General features: G+C 41.1%; 1 protein-coding gene across 3 annotated transcripts in view; it reads right to left on the bottom strand.

The window, feature by feature from the left end:
* The window catches only part of plekhh1 (pleckstrin homology, MyTH4 and FERM domain containing H1), a 35,290-nt gene extending 26,519 nt beyond the window's left edge, over nt 1-8,771 (bottom strand). For 2 of the 3 annotated variants that reach the window (XM_086274679.1, XM_086274681.1), the window contains exons 1-2: nt 8,484-8,771; nt 3,482-3,653 (exon numbers count right to left, since the gene is read on the bottom strand). In XM_086274679.1, coding sequence (XP_086130805.1) covers nt 3,482-3,625 — 144 coding nt within the window. In that variant the 5' untranslated portion in view covers nt 3,626-3,653; nt 8,484-8,771. The remainder of the gene's footprint in view (nt 1-3,481; nt 3,654-8,483) is intronic. The other variant, XM_086274680.1, reaches the window with a different exon arrangement.
* Between the last annotated feature and the right edge of the window lie 7,288 nt (nt 8,772-16,059).

Here is a 16,059-nt window from a genome sequence, read left to right as displayed (position 1 = left end):
TGACCAATTACACAAAGATAGCGCAGGGCATTATACAGCAGTTGTTTTGTTTGCTCTCAGACAGCCCTATTAAAGATTAATATCAGTCTGTACATGCTCCAGATAGCTTTTCTTCAAATTATTTAATTCTCACTCGCTTTGGTAACTTTGTACTTTTTGTGTTACTTGCAGCAACAACTCCACCTCATTGTTAGTCCATTTAAAAAACTCGGTGCTTTTCCTCGACCTTTTGCCGCGACGTTTCAAAGAGCCGGAAAGTAAATAAACGGCAGACAGAAATGAGGCAGGTAGAATCTTCTTGCGTTTCACGCATGCGCAGTACTAGAACGTAAGCATTTTCGTCCGTTTCAGTGTAGACGCACAACTCTGTGAAAACGACTGAAAACGCTAGTGTGGATGTGGAGTGTTTTCAGACGGAAACGCCGTTTTCAAATCTATCCGGGCTAGTGTGGACATAGTCTTAGACGCTTTGGGGGAGGGGTTAAGTTGTTTACATAATATTTATATTTTCACCAGTTGTTGTTTGTTGTTGTTGAGAATTTTAATTGTAATTTTTGTATTATAGTTTCTCAACAGTACTTGTTTGTTTTCATTTGTTTACTGGTTTGCATGCATCCACCTTATTTATTGAAAAGTATCGGTATTGGCGATACTGGCCTGTATTTACTTGGTATCGGATCGATACCAAAATATGCAGTATCACACACCACTACTGTGAACCGTTGCCAACCAATCAAGGAATACAGATTTTTCCCTAGCATGTCCAGTATTGATGTTTTGCAGACATGTGACCACTAACCATGTGACATTAACTTGTGGGCAATCATACTGACAATGTAGGGTCAAGTAAATAAAATCACAGACACCCAGGCCTAGAGTCTAATCTGCTAACCATGTGGCAACCACTAGTCGTGAGGGAAAAATTAATATTCTGACTGATTTTGAGTAGCTATGAGTAGTTCCTTCAGCAATCACAAGGAAAATGATTCCTAAAGCCCCAGCCTGCAGACCAATCAGTGACCTCCTGGCAACTGTCTCTTCAGAAACTTTTTCACACTTTTTCATGTTTTAATATCACTGAGTTACTAGGTAGTGAGTATTTGCAATGCGGTGAATACGATGTGAAATTAAACCATGGCAGTCTGTATCAACCAAAGCAATCACTCAGAGGTTTTTGGTTCAGCGTCTTCTTTATGGTTTCATCCGACAAAAGCCAGCAACATCCAGGAAGTAGTGTCAATAGGTCGGGGAACACAAATCTTTCCGTAGCAGCCTGTGGTTGTATTACATCCGATATGGTGGACAACTTTCACATAACGTGCACAGTACTTGATACCAATACCCAGGAAAATCCTTGATACCATAGGGAAAGAAATTAAGAGGTTGCTTTATAAAGAGCTAAGCAATATAAACAATAACATCAGTAACAATATTGTGTTTAAGTTAGATTACTGTAGTTCATTTGCAATTTAACAGTAACATACAAGATGAACTCGGTTGCGCTCAATATTAATTTTATCTCTTTATAAGCTTATTGGTGCAGCCATCCACAACAATTACAGGGTTATATCTGGACTGTAAACGTACTGCTGACTGACTGACCGAACCACTCCACAAATCTGGAAGTGCAAATGATAAAGCAAGTGAACACTGTGGCAAATAAAAGTACCTGAAAGCTATTCCGAACTCAAAACCCGTCCATATGTAAATCAGATCAACACAAAAATTGATTTCTGCTGCTAAACTCATGCTTTCCTCTAATCCAAACATTTCCAGTTTTACCAACAAATCTTAAGCAGAAAGCTGAATCTCCTGATGACAGCTGATTACTTTCCAAAGTGTCTGGTAGACAGGCTTTACAACAGCCACAGTTTTACAAGCATTTGGCCAGCGATTGGCGGTTATTTCCCCAGCTTGAGGGTAAGCACCAGAAGTGAGTTAAACGGTAAATATTCCTTTTGGCTTAAACTGCAGCCAACCTCTGATGACACACAATGAGTGGACCGAGTGTTTACCAAATAAGCTGGATAAGCTCATCTGTCTTCCCTCGCACTCATAAACATACAGTCATCCAAACCTGTATTTCTAACTGAGTCACGTGCTTTAATAGTTTCCTCATGCACAAAACACTTTAAACACACTGCCAGATCACAAGAAGAAGAAGGTGATGAAGCAATGTGATCTGAGTGTTTGTTCAGAACATCTAGCGGCATGTCTAATTTTGCAGATCAAAGTAGCATGATAAGTTTAAATCAAATTTCCATAATATTATGGTTCAAAAAGCCAAAAGCAGTTCATACTAAACTATTCGTGCCACATCACTGCTATATTAGGCTCAAACTTTAAAACTCAGGCTTTAAAACTCAGTCCTTACCAAAAAAAATGGTTCTGAGGCTTGTAAACCAATATTTTATGATAAATTTACCACGTTTTTGTTTGACAGATTTCTTGGTAGCACAGTCAGGCATCTATCTACCAACCTCCAACTCTACCACCTGAGCCACAGCCGCACACATGTTTAACCTTGTACAAAAACTAATAAGACAGGATTTGAGCTCCACTACATGACAGCTATAACTGTGTCACTTTGACTGAATAAGGATCAGATTATAAAGGCCCCATAAGAGCTTGACTGGTGTTGAAATGGGAATCATTCTTGTGTATTAAGGAATTTACACTTGGTGATAAGTAACTGCACACTCCTCTAAAAACTTAGAGTATAATGCTGTCTAGAACTATTGGCCTGTTCAGTACTGTCAACTCCTTGTATGCATTTCTAGCCTACTTGTTTGCCATCATTTTTTAATTTATCAGCAACAGCATAACCACCCCAATGGAAGGACTCATAGATGTGATCAAAATCAAGGAGATTGCAAAAAACTTTCGGAATGGATATGAGGGTCAAATATGTTTTGATAATGCTCCATGCACAACCATGAACGCTGGCAACAATGTAGCCATTTATGTAGGTCACATTTTAGACTCTACAGAGAATCACGTCTGAACTCTAAATCAGTCTCGTGTTAACCGCTACACCATGGAGCCACTTAAACTTCTTTTGGCTGCTCCATTATTTGCATAGTCACCTCATTGTAGACACACTTCCTGACGCCACTCTTCCAGGGGTTTTGCATCTCTTCCCAGTCCCAAAACCATTCACATGCAATCGAAATGTCTTAACCAATACACCATGGAGTACTAATTAAGCTCTCAATTACACTTTTAACAAAATGAAATGAACAAATTAGCATTTGCACTAAGTTCTAAAGCAACATTACCATATTTCTATGTTACTGTAGTATAACTCTGAACCTGTAAGAGTTGGAAAATTGTGCCAATAACTGTTAAACGTCCCAAATGTCAATACAGTTCTAGTGTCTTTTAAAGAGGGAGTAGTAAATGAGTGAATAAGAGAATGATTTAGGGATTTTGGGCAGAGTTTCTATGTGTAACTACTACCCATGATGCTTTTCACTCTCACCTTCTCTGCCAGCAGCTCTCGGATTTTCCCTGCCTGGAGCCGGAACCTCAGCAGCTGCATTTCAAGAGCGATACAGCGTTTCTGCCAATCCACACTGGCCGCTCCAGCGGCTCCTGCCCCGCTGCTCTCCAACACGTCAGCCATGGCGAGAATTCAGGGCTCTTCCTCTGGACTGAAATACAGAAAACACAAATCTGCTTGTAAACTTTGGGCCTGCATGGTTTGACTTTAATAGTTATGAATGGGCTGCACAAACTTGAAAATTTGCAAATTTGATCAAAGACTGAAAATGACATCCCTGAGCAGGAGGTTAAAAAAAAAAAAATCATCCTGGAAAGGCATTTCCCTACGAGGCTCAGCTTCTGTTTTCATTTACAGCACAAAACCTTTGCTGACCACACTTCCCATGATTCACTGACGAAACGTGAGTAAGGAAAATACTAACGATGAATCCACAATGACACAAGTTTAATGAAAGCTTCCTCTTACTTTCTGTGTTGCTTTGTGACACATAAAAAGAAACCTACATGCAAACACAAGTGTTAGGCACATAAATAAACATTGTAGAGAGATCACCACAGGATTATTTTTTATTTGCCTTTCCTATTGGAGTGGAGGGCCCACTCCTGAAGAAATTCTATGACTCTGTTGTGGCTTCTGCTATCTTTTATGGCGTGGTCTGCTGGGGCGGCAGCATCTCTGCTGGGGACAGGAAGAGACTGAACAGGGTGATCCGAAGGGCCAGATCTGTTCTAGGATGCCCTCTGGACCCAGTGGAGGTGGTGAGTGACAGGAGAACGGCGGCTAAGCTGTCATCCCTGTTGGACAACGTCTCCCACCCCATGCAGCAGACTGTGACAGCACTGAGCAGCTCCTTCAGTGGGAGACTGCGGCACCCACGGTGTGGGACGGAGAGATTTCGCAGGTCTTTCCTCCCCACTGCTGTCAGACTCCATAATAAAGACTTTAACTGATCAAGCACACACATCCATACATATGCAATAATACTAAGTGCAATAATCCTTTCTGTCATCGTTGTATTTTTACTCAGTTGTATATAGTATTTGTATTCTATTTTTATCTTATTGTATATTTATTTTATTTTATTCTACTGTATATAGTATTTTATTTTATTCTATTCTGTACAGTTGTGTACTGTATTTATTCTTATTGTATTCTAATTTTTGCCTCATAACTTTTGCACTGTCCACTTCCTGCTGTGACAAAACAAATTTCCCACGTCTGGGACTAATAAAGGTTATCTTATCTTATCTTATCTTATCTTATTCTTTCTTAGTCTCTGCACATGCCCACACACACTGAACAAAACCTCAGCAGGGAGACTTTTTGTCAGTGGGGGAGCCAGTTCATGTGTACTGGCTCTCAGGTCTGCCAGCCACAAAGCAGGTCAGTGCTCTGCTTTTTAGCCAAATTACCTACTAACCCAATCCCCTGCCCTCCCCCCTATGCAATCCCTTCTTAATTACAAGGAAGGAGCAAAACGGGATCCTGTGCAGCACAATAGTGTCTTTCTGCATGACAGTCCCATCACAGCTAAAAAGGAGGGGGCACCAGCTTGCTGCAGCAAAGAAAGGAGGAAAGAATGTGTGACAGTGAATGGACCGAGCTCTGAATGTGGGAAACTGGGGCGCTTAAGTTGTTTTTACCTGAGGACGATTGACTGGTGGCTTTTTTTCCCTCGACAAGATACTCATTTAAAAAGGTTAAAGGCCTGCTGTGTGAACATCCCGAAATAAAAGTAGTTCTAATGATCAGCTTTGAGGTTGTGTGCCTAATGTGCAGGTTTGTGTGAACATTTGCACATCAAAATGAAAACAAATGAAGCTCAAGGAAGTTATAAAAGCTGAGTTTTCAGACAGAAAGACATCCAGTCTCAAAGTGCAGCCAGACACCATCAGCAGAACAGCAGACGTTCAAAGTCCGGCAACTATAACTGCAACATGGCGCTCCCTACAATTAGCATGCTCGTAAATACAGGCCTAGAAAACAAATTACAGAAGTCATGCGAGTGGAGGTTTTACCAGCCAACCGCTGTGCCCAGCCTGGACAGTCAAGGTCCATCTACCAAGAGTTCCCCTGTGTCTCTGTCTCTCTCTGGGGCAAACTGGAGGGTATGAGGGTCATGCAAAGCCAGACGCCATTGTGGGTAAGAGGTTGGATCCCTTGGCTTGAATAAGCCCTTCTGGGTCATACTGTGCAGAACAGGGAAAGACAACGCCAGATGCTCCTCCAGGAGCTAAAACAGCTGGGTGTAAACAAGCCATTTGCTTGTTAAACACTCTCAGCACTGCTATGCTAATTCTCCCTGAACCAATTCCTTTAGTGCTCTTTGCTTGTTGGAGACATTAAAGGTTGTTAAAGCTAAGGGCAACCTGTGCCAGGATCCCAGTTGAATAATCAGCAAGTGTAAAGTTAAACTTGCTCAAGGTGAGGAGGGAAGGCAAATAAAGATTACAGAAATGTTTTCTGCTCACTTCCTCAGAGTGCATGCAGATAAAAATCAACCCCACAACACCAGCTTGTCAAGAATTAGTTTATTCTCAAGGTGTGTGGGAGCAATACAGCCCAACGTGAATTAAACTGGAGTCATTTTATCCTTTTCAAGTATAGCCCTCAATCATGGGATGGTTTACAGCAATGCAGAAGGCAATTTTCCACTGAGTCTAGTGTTAAATATGATCTGATAAATACTATTCTCTACTCAAGTATCGTCTCTTGTGCTGGAAACATTCAGGTGGTAGGGGTAGAAAGAAAGAAAGTCAAGACAACAAAAACAAGCTTTCCAGGATCTGCACGGTAGATCCATGTTTGGTAACACTTGGGCCACCCAGAGCGGACTGTGTGGGGAGATGCATGCGAGGGATGTAGCGCAGAACGGCGAGTGCTCTCCTGGCAGCAGATAGATGTGAAGGCCCTGGGAGCTTCTCTACTTCCATCTAGCTGCAAGAACTTGCACACAGCCACAGCCAGAGCAAACACTGGGAAAGACGTCTGGATGGAAACGCCACCGCAACGATCCCAGCAGGATAGTTTCTACGCCTGCCATAGGAGACGACCGCTTCCCACTGACAGTTATACTGCAGTATTCCTCAAACTGAGTGAGATTTGGTATTCAGTAAGGAGAGGTTTTATTCATAATCACAGATTGAAATAAAGGAATTTGTGTGGACAGCGTGTGAATGCACCTTTGCCATTCTGCGCACAAAAAAAAAAAAAAAGGAGTCTCAAGTCGGTCCTTTCGTTGACATGAACCTCTTTAATCACCACGTATTCAAACACACACTCCGCGGTCAGTCGTAACTCTTCAGCGCTTGCTTACCAGAGCACAGGCAGGCGCAGATGGAGATACACAGAGGACTAGATTGGAAACAGACACATGTGCGTGCACACCACTGACACACTGCTGAGCATGCAGCTGTGGTGATGTAAGTGATTAGGTGGTTCAGTCATATCATCCCCACCAGACATTTCAAATCCCCGATGTTGTTGTCTCCACAGAGGTCCAACTTGGCTTCCCTGCGTTTTGGCATGTCCCCCCACTTTGAAAAAGACTCCCATGAGACAGCACAGCAGCGTGTGCGTAAATCTGGGTCAGTCACAGCAGATTTGTGTCAGCGTGGCAGATCCCTCTGTGCATGAGAGCTGACACAGAAAACCTATCCGAGAGCACGAGGAGTCAAGTGTGGGTGTTTTAAATATTGCCTTATCGTCTCCTCGGTGGCCTCATGTGTTTAACAAAGGGGGACCACTGTTGACTCCCATCTGGTCAGGTAGGCCTCACACTTTATATTTTTTTTAAGAATCAGTGCCTCACTGTTTATTAACCTTTGACCCGATTCATGATAGAAACATAGAAAAACAACATCATTTGCTGTTGTTTTCATAGTTATACTCAAAGGGTAACTTTACAATTCTAAAATTACACATTTAAACCACTGCAGAGCCTTGTGGATGTTTTTAGGCTATTTTTAAAATCTCAACTACACCTCACCTTTATCCTCCCCAGTTATCTTATCTGTCTTGTCTTACTCACCTCTCCTCCAACACCTCTCACTTTCCATCCTCCTACCTTCTTTCCTCCACATCCTCTCCTCCTCTTCCTAACCTTTGCCAGCAAGAAAACCTGCAGCTCTCTCCCAGCCCAGGTTAATGACAGGCCTCAGCAAACTGACCACACTCATTATCAGTCTCGGGCTTAAATACAGGCCCTGACATTCCTCTGCACTGAGGTGTAAACATCTACCTCTGCAACTCTTCTGTCCTTTGCACACACTTTTAAGTCCTGGCTTCTGCAGTTATCGCTGCAGGGCATAGAAAGCCTTTGCTTTTGACATAAAATCCAAGAGTTATAGCAGGAGACACGCTTAAACACACTGTGTGGAACGGAATATATATATATATATATATATATATATATATATATATATATCTCTATCTCGGGTCTATATATCAGCCTGAGAACGTGTTAAATCACAGCAATAGCCCCTGCCGGAGAAGTCAGTTTGATCTGGAGCAGCAATGTGAGCCTTTACGATTTCCCCACATGTTAAAAAAGATGATGGGATTTTTAAAAAAAGAAAAGCTGCGCACTTTACTCTAAGGTCATGCAAACCCAATGCAACAGATGTTATTTCCTTCTTACTTCACATGCAGACATCGCAGTTTTAATATACGCATTTAGAGCTAACCCAAGGGCGAGACATTATACGAAAAAAGGTCCACAAGGAACAGGTGTGTGCACAGCTCAGCAGCACAGCATCAACCGTAAAGCGTAGGTCTGCAGAAACAAAAAAAAAAAGTTAACCGAGCCATCAGGAACCTCTCAAAATACACAGGCGTCTTTTGTCCCCAGCAGCCTCCTGCACGCGACTTTATTTAATTTTGCACGATCATAAAATTCCGCGAGTGACTGAAGATATAAATGAAATAGATCACTTAATGTCATGTGCTTTTAAAACGGACCACTGTAAGGCTTCTTTACCTTGTGACTTCGTTGTTTATGCCCACCTCTCAGTCGAGTCTCTCCTCTCACGGACACCTTCCCCGGCAACTCGTCGCAACTCGGCTCATAACGTCTCCGTCACCGCGTCGACTTCCACTCGCTTCTCTCATTCATTTCTTTGCTTTCATGTCTTGTGTCGGTCCGTCCCGGTGCCGTCCTTCGTTTTCCTTCGGAGCGCAGCGACTTCAGTGCAACTCACTCACAGCTCCATTCAACAGACTCATCCCATTTTCCTTTAAAGGGCCGAATGCGGGATCAAATTTCTCCAGGAGTCAGGCCCCCCTCTTGTGCGCAGAAGCTGCTCAGGATATTGCATTAAGGCAGACTTGGGTTTTCCCTTTAGGATGTAAACAAAGAGCAGTGAATATTACTTTGCTGAAGAAGAAGAAAATCCCTATAGTCTATAAACCCGAGGAGAGATGAAACAGCTTCATGTTTTAAGGCCAAGGATGTTGTAAAAATGGGGCGACAGGAGATGTCAGGTCACCCCAATTTTTATTTAGAATACATCATCAAAAAATCTTAAGAAAGTTTTACAGTAGTTCATTATTAGTTCTTTTAGATTTTCAGTCTGAACCATAGTGGTTGGTCTACTGCTGATAAATTTCGAGCATTGGCAAAAAGCATGCCTGCCTTTTCTCCCTCAGTTTAGCCTGTCGATTATCAAACATATTTCATGTAAAAATGTTTGAGAATTAATCAGAATTTATCTCTTACTTTAAAGAAACGTTTGAGAAGTAGGAGAAGTATGGCAGCAAATACTACTGTTCAGGTTTGTTGATGTTGGACCTGACCTGCCACAAGGTTCACTTTTGGGGCCTTTACTGTTTTTGTTATATCTGCACCCTCTTCAGTACACTTTGAACATTTTCAAGGACATTTCTTATCACTGGTATGTTGATGACATTCAGTTATATATCTCTATTTAGTTACAAAATGTTTCTAAGCTACAGATCTAACATAGTTGCTTAGACTCAACTAACAGTTGAATGGCTGACAACAATCCTTGTTTGTGCGCCTAACAGATTTGTGTCAAAGTTAATGAAAGCTCTAGGTCCTCTTGCCACTTCTGCTATATCTTCTATCAGGAAGATTGATCACTTTGGTTGTTAACGTTAAATCTCTGGTTCACTTTAGCTTTCTTCACTTAAGAAATATTGCCAAGTTGAATTTCTTATGTCATGCTTGGCGTTGGAAATTTATCTTCCTCACTTAATTTCATCACATTACAAAACTTCCCTGGAACATCTGCAGAATTATCTGAATGCTGCTCCAAGACTTGTTGGTCACGCCCTTGCTGACCCAGCTGCACTGGCTCCCCAGTAACTTCAGAGTCCACTTCAGGATTATGTTTTTAACTTTAAGAGCTCCGAGCAGCGGCACACATCAGTGAACTTGAGGTCCTTGACCTCATGTGTTCAGCAGCCGCTGGCTGTGCAGCAAGAGCACAAAGCTGATAACTAAATGTGACAAACTCGTCTTTTCAAACTTGCTTTTTGGTAACCTTTGTTCTGATATCCTTGCATTTTTGTTGTGAAGTACCTTTTACTTTTAAAATAACATTTTAAAAGCAGCTTGTATATTACAGCTGATATCAAGAATTTAAAGACCACCATGTGTGAGCACTAAAAAGTCCAAATTTGAGGTTTTAAGTAGCCTAATTACAGTTTGTATGTTTATTGGCAAAGCTTGCAGGCTGGGCTTTACTGGAATCAAAAGTTGTTAAACCAATGTGTTGTGCTTTGCCACTGTAGTGAATAATTATCTAGGCAGTAAAAGAATTGTTAGGGGATCATTTGGGAGTAGCTGAAAACACACCAACGAAATACAAGTAGGCTCAGGTCTTGCATCCCCTTCAGAGTCCTGGTCTTATTTCCTTAAACCTCAGAAGGATTCCCTCAAATGTCAGAAGTAGTTCAGATTCAAGCGGCTTTAATCAGCAGTGTAGTCTGAAAACAAATGGGGCCTAATCAGAAAGCCAGACTAGTGGCCCTGGTGGGAAGATCGGTTTCTACTCATGGACTTTGCATATCTCCATCTGGAACGTTTTATAGTGTCTCTCTGTCTGTCTGTGCATTTCAAATGCTGCATGTTATACCCAAATAAAAAAATCATTAGTAGCAAGCTTCCTTTTACATTTACACAGCATCTGATACTAAGCAGCAGCAGCAGTTCAGTTTCAAGTCGCTCAGTGTAATAACAAAACAGCAACAATAAAAAGATCGAATTAAAATATGGCCAAAAATGGATCTGTGGCATATTTTATTTTAAAGTTGGTTTGTTAATGTAACAAGCATGCAGTGGTGAGACACGCCCTGCTTCGTCCGCTGACTGATGTAGTAAATACAGAGGGCATGCATGAAGACATATTCGGACAGAGACCGAGATTGCACACAAATAACCACAAAAATCTTCTCAGCTGATGATGTTGCAAAAAGTGGACAGAGATATGAGGCACAGTAACAACATGTGTTTATTTAGTTATTTTTAGCGAGCACCAACTTCATGTCGTAACTGTTTCTAGCAGTTCTAAGTTAAGCTGATGTTGAAGGTAAAGTTGAGTATTTGTTCACTTAAATATTGAAGAATACAGTGTGTAGAGATGACCTGATGGTGGGGCTGTTTTAAAGCGTAAATGATCTTCATTTTTATTACAACACTGTCATGGAGATATCCATCAAAGAGATACAGCACTGTGCAAAAGTCTTGAGTCAACCCCTCACTTCTTTATCTTTTATATGTGGTCTTGGACTATAGTTCTCCATTTCTGAAGGTATTTCAAAGTCTTTCTTTGGACGTTGATTGCTCTTTATTCCTTTTCCTTCAGTCTGACCATTTTCACAGAAATGATTCTTTGTTTGTTGGCACTTACCTATGAATCCTTAAAGTATAAAAAGACACTTAAATCAAGGGATGAACCAGTGTTGTGTCTACATGTAACAGACAACTTGGCAAAGAATCTTAAGAATTATAAAAATATATTTTTAAGCCCTTTGTTATTAGAAGTCTATCATAAAAAGACAGGAATTGTTTCCATTTCTTTAGTTTAATCCATGAAAAAGATAACACAGTTTGCTATGCATACAATAGTGTTTTTCCACAAACTAGGTGATTCCCAAAGAACTATTATCTGAAAACTTTGCATGTCTTAGCAAACTGTAATCTGGACAAGTTGAGGATAAAAGAAGAGAAGTGATAGGCCTAAAATCCTCTCTACAACAAATTAACAGTATCTGAAATTCATCTCCTTGAGAAACAGTAAATAATCTAGCAAAGACCTGACACAGGACCTGAGAGATACTTCTTGGCCTTCAGGTGATCCATCCACTGTTCAATGGAGCCTCATCAGAAACAAGCTCACTTGAAAGGTGGCTGTCAAGAAGCAATTCTTAAGGAAAAAAACAGAGAGAAAGGGCTGAGGAGCGCCAAATTACACTAACACAGGGAAATCTGTAGCAACTGGTCTTTTGTGATGAATCCACATTTGAAAATTTTGGCTGAAACCACTGTCAGTATGTATGGAGGTGGTCAGGAGAGAGATATAATGATGAGTGTCTACAGCCATCTGTACACAAGTGTAGATGCACAGTGGAGTGTTTTGTGTTTGCATTTTAGCCAGAGGCATTGGAGAGCTTCTCACAGTTGATGGAATTATGGACACAAATGTAGAGAATGCAACAAAAGGCAGCCAATATCCAAAGAGCAGATTTGGATGTCCTTCAAGAAACCCGGAGAACTATTCCTGAAGAAATTACTAGAAAGCTTGCCCAAGAGAGTTCAGGCTGTTGTACAAGCTGTTTTTACCTTATATACTGTATTTACATGTATGTTTGCACATAATTTAATAAATTACTGCACCCATTTTGTCCAAGAAAAATATAAAGAAATTAGGGTTACTTTTGCAAAGTACTTCAGTATTTCAGTCTGGGTCTGAATACTGGACCTACCAGCTGACAGGCACTGGCTTGATCATACTGCTTGCATGGCTAAAACCCATATGAAAGATGTGTTCAGCTTCCAGATCTATAAAGAGAAGCCACTGAAGAAGTTCCTTAAACCTGCTTTCTGTCTAATGGCCCGCCCTCAGGGAGGTGAGGGCTACTGGGGATACTGTGGTTGCAAAAACAAGTCAGATTTATAGAAGTTTATATGAAAACGTCTCTAATGCTCACTTCATCTATGACCTCAGCAAATACTCTACTGATGAGTTTATAGTCTCCGCTGCTATTTTCAAGTCTTAATAAATTCAACATGATGTTTGCTTTATAAATTATGGTCCCATTAGTGACCAAAAGGATGATGCTTCAGGGCAGGTCAACGAGGCTTCACAACAGGGCTTCACTAACCAACGGATGACATCATGCTTCACAGTCCATACTAATAAACTTCTGCTGTTGTTTTGGACTGATACGGGGTTCACACTGCATGTGAATACCTTTATTTTGATTGTAAACTGCATAGACATATGAAACATGTCATTAAATTAAAAAAAATTCATTTTAAAAAACTTGCTGGGTTTTGCTGGTTGCATCAACATTTTCTAACATGATTAACTGCAACTTTCTGTGGAAAATGTTTCCAAACTTCATCCTGGAAATGATCGATTTAGACTGGGAGGGTGAGTTTACAGCAGGGATTTTGGCATTATAGCTGGCCAAAAGACTCTGCCTTGTGTTGCACAATAAGTCAGTGCCTCAGTGCTCTCAGTCAAAACAACTGGTGTCAGGCCTCCATGGTTTACATGCCTATTCTCGGGCACAGCTGCCAGTGCACTGGGGGGAGGCAGGACAGTAAAGAGGGAGCTTAAGGCCAGTTTCATCAAGTGTTCACAGATGAATGTGTTTTCTTACAGCTATTTAACTTGCAGAGCTATGCGATGACCCAGACTGTGACAGGGTCACTGAGCAGACCCGGGAGATCCAAGTGACCCATTGTCAGAGCTGAGAGGAAGTGGTAGATGACAGTAGTCTGAGATAAAGTGGACTTTGTAGCCGACATTAGGCAGAGATAATAAAACAGAACAATGATTGTTTGATACTTGAACATTTCTTAAAGAAATGAAGAAATCTCCTCTTCTCTGCAAGGCCACAGTCTGGTGTACCTCTTTTCCCTCACTGTCTACATGCAGCATATGTTATTTTGATTAAATCCAGTACACTCATGCAGACAACCTGTTGTGAATGCATTTTAGCACATCAACAAAAAGCCCTGAAAAGAGACAATATAATTACCAAATACTGTACTTTATACTGTGAGGTAAAGACCCTACAATAATAGACAGAACACCCCATCAAAGAGACGACTCCTTTGAGCAAGGACAGTGGGAAGGAAAAACTCCCTGTTTTTAAAAGGAAGAAACCTCCAGCAGAGCCAGGCTCATGGAGGGGCAGCCACCTGCGTAACCACTTGCGGGTTAGGTGAAGTTTACGGGACAAAAAACACTTGTTTGAGTGTTACTTTGCAATGTTTGGAATATATATCAGTGAAATCAGATTGTGTGTCCAGTTGGAATGTTTCATATGGAGGAATCTTCTCTGTTGACATGACTCAGATAGAGGGTAGAGTGACACAGATTTGTCAGTGCTGCTTCACTTTCGAGGTTCCACAAACCAAAATAAAAGCAGAAAAATCTGCTTTCAGTCTTCAATCACTTCACATCCAAATGGAGCAGACTGCAGGGAAAAAAACTCACCGTAGACTCAGTCATTCCAGTCTTGCATTTGAAAGCCATAATTTGAGCAAACAAGTAAAGAGAGGTTGTTTTCATGATGACTCCTGAATTTTTTTATATGACCAAAGCTTCTAGTTTGAGTCCTGTTTTTGTTTCTTAATGTGTATTCTTTTCCTCTTGTATTTTGCTTATTTAATTCAGTGAGTTTTTATCTGAAAGTTCACAAAAAAGAAAAAAACATAAATTAAGTAAGTGAAATTAGATGGCTGACAGACACTGACAGTGAAGCTTCTCTGTGGCTTTTTTAGTCCACTTGTCTTGGCCTTCACTATAGCACTAAAGCAGAGCATTGCTCTTTTTCTCTCTCGCTCTCTCACATGTTGACTGGCTTTTTAACTACTGGAGATTTTGTTAGGCTAACAAATAGGTCTCCTTTTCCCTCTCTGATGTCCTTTGAGCATTTTACTACCATTTGGCCAGCCGTGCTGGAACCACAGAGGGAGTGGAGCATGATGGAAACTCCATATAAAAAGAAAATAAACCAAACTCACTTAAACAGCAACATTGTGAGAGAGTGGACACTGCTGTGGATGAGAAATGCAAAGGACAACACGTTTGACACTGAGGGGAGTTGATGAACATACATTATGAGTTTTTATGGCGGAAAAAACTACTCACCATTTCATTTCCCCCCCCTCTGTGATAACAAGACCGTTAACTCCTCTTCCTTTGCCTTTCTCTTATTTCCTTTTCTTCCTATTTGGGTTTGCTGTGCTTCTTTTCACTCTGTGTGTGGTCTGCTTGATGAGCGACAGTGCATCTTTAAGCTGACAAAGGCCAGCAGTGAAGGTAGGGGTCATCTTCCTTTTGGTTACTGCTGTAAAAGGACACACACACACGCACTCCAAAAGCCACTGTCCTACATTAGATTTATTTTTGGAGCGATTGCACAACTAAAGCTGGATTCATTTGACAATTTTAAAATCACAGCCGTTTTAATTGATGACAAAAATCTTCGTACAGCCACTTTCATCAATATGAGGAAGTGCGGCGGTGGTTTCTCAAGCTATTTAAGCACTCCTGGTGGAATATAGACTGTCTTTTGTTAGAATATACTCAAAAAAGAAACAAAGCAGAAAAAAAGCTCTGTTTACACTTGCAGTATTTAAAAAAAAATCATTCCACTAATGCGCAAACATGCATAAAATAGGTGGATAGTAAGGCTTTTCTGTTTTTGTTTGTTTGCCATATATGCTATGTATTCTGGCTTAAAAGTAATTTTCTGGCCTATAGTCACATACACCACATAACACATGGTAATGTTACCAGTTGTTATGGCAAACTCCTTGTTTATTATAAGCTGCTTTTTGTCCTGCAGGATCGGGGAACAAATTCTAGCTTCTTAATAAATGCAGCACCAACATTAGTGTGTACACTGTGACTTAATGCTGATCATGTGCAGCAGACGTTAAAGCAGAGGTCTGGCACTGTGCATACTGTCAACATCAGCAGCGCTTAGGATCTATTGGAAAATACATCTGGTGAGTGAGATGTAGTGCAGTGTGCTTAGTGACAATGTCCTTGGAGGCAGACAGCATGAGTGTGGTCAGGCAATGATCCCTAAATCACAGGTCCAGGCAGTGATGACTGTTTAGCCACTCCACAATAACACTCATTTCATAAAGCTGCACGTGGGAGTGTATGCACGAGCGTGACTCACACGCGTGAGTGTGTACCTCCAAAGAACATAAGTAAGCATGTGTTTTTCTACAGAATCTGCATGTGTGTTTGCACATGAGTTAATGCCTGTCTGTGTGCAGGACGAAGCCTTGTAAAGATCTAAATTACCACACAGAATCTCGTGGTCGTGCTTTGCAGCGAATT

Source organism: Aulonocara sp. 'chitande type north' Nkhata Bay, linkage group LG19 (assembly GCF_057382095.1).
Source record: "Aulonocara sp. 'chitande type north' Nkhata Bay isolate Kocher_YH1m ecotype deep benthic linkage group LG19, A_spYH_male_GT1.1, whole genome shotgun sequence".
NCBI lineage: Eukaryota > Metazoa > Chordata > Actinopteri > Cichliformes > Cichlidae > Aulonocara > Aulonocara sp. 'chitande type north' Nkhata Bay.
The sequence above is the reverse complement of the archived record's forward strand: the minus strand, read 5'-3'. Positions and strand labels throughout refer to the sequence as shown.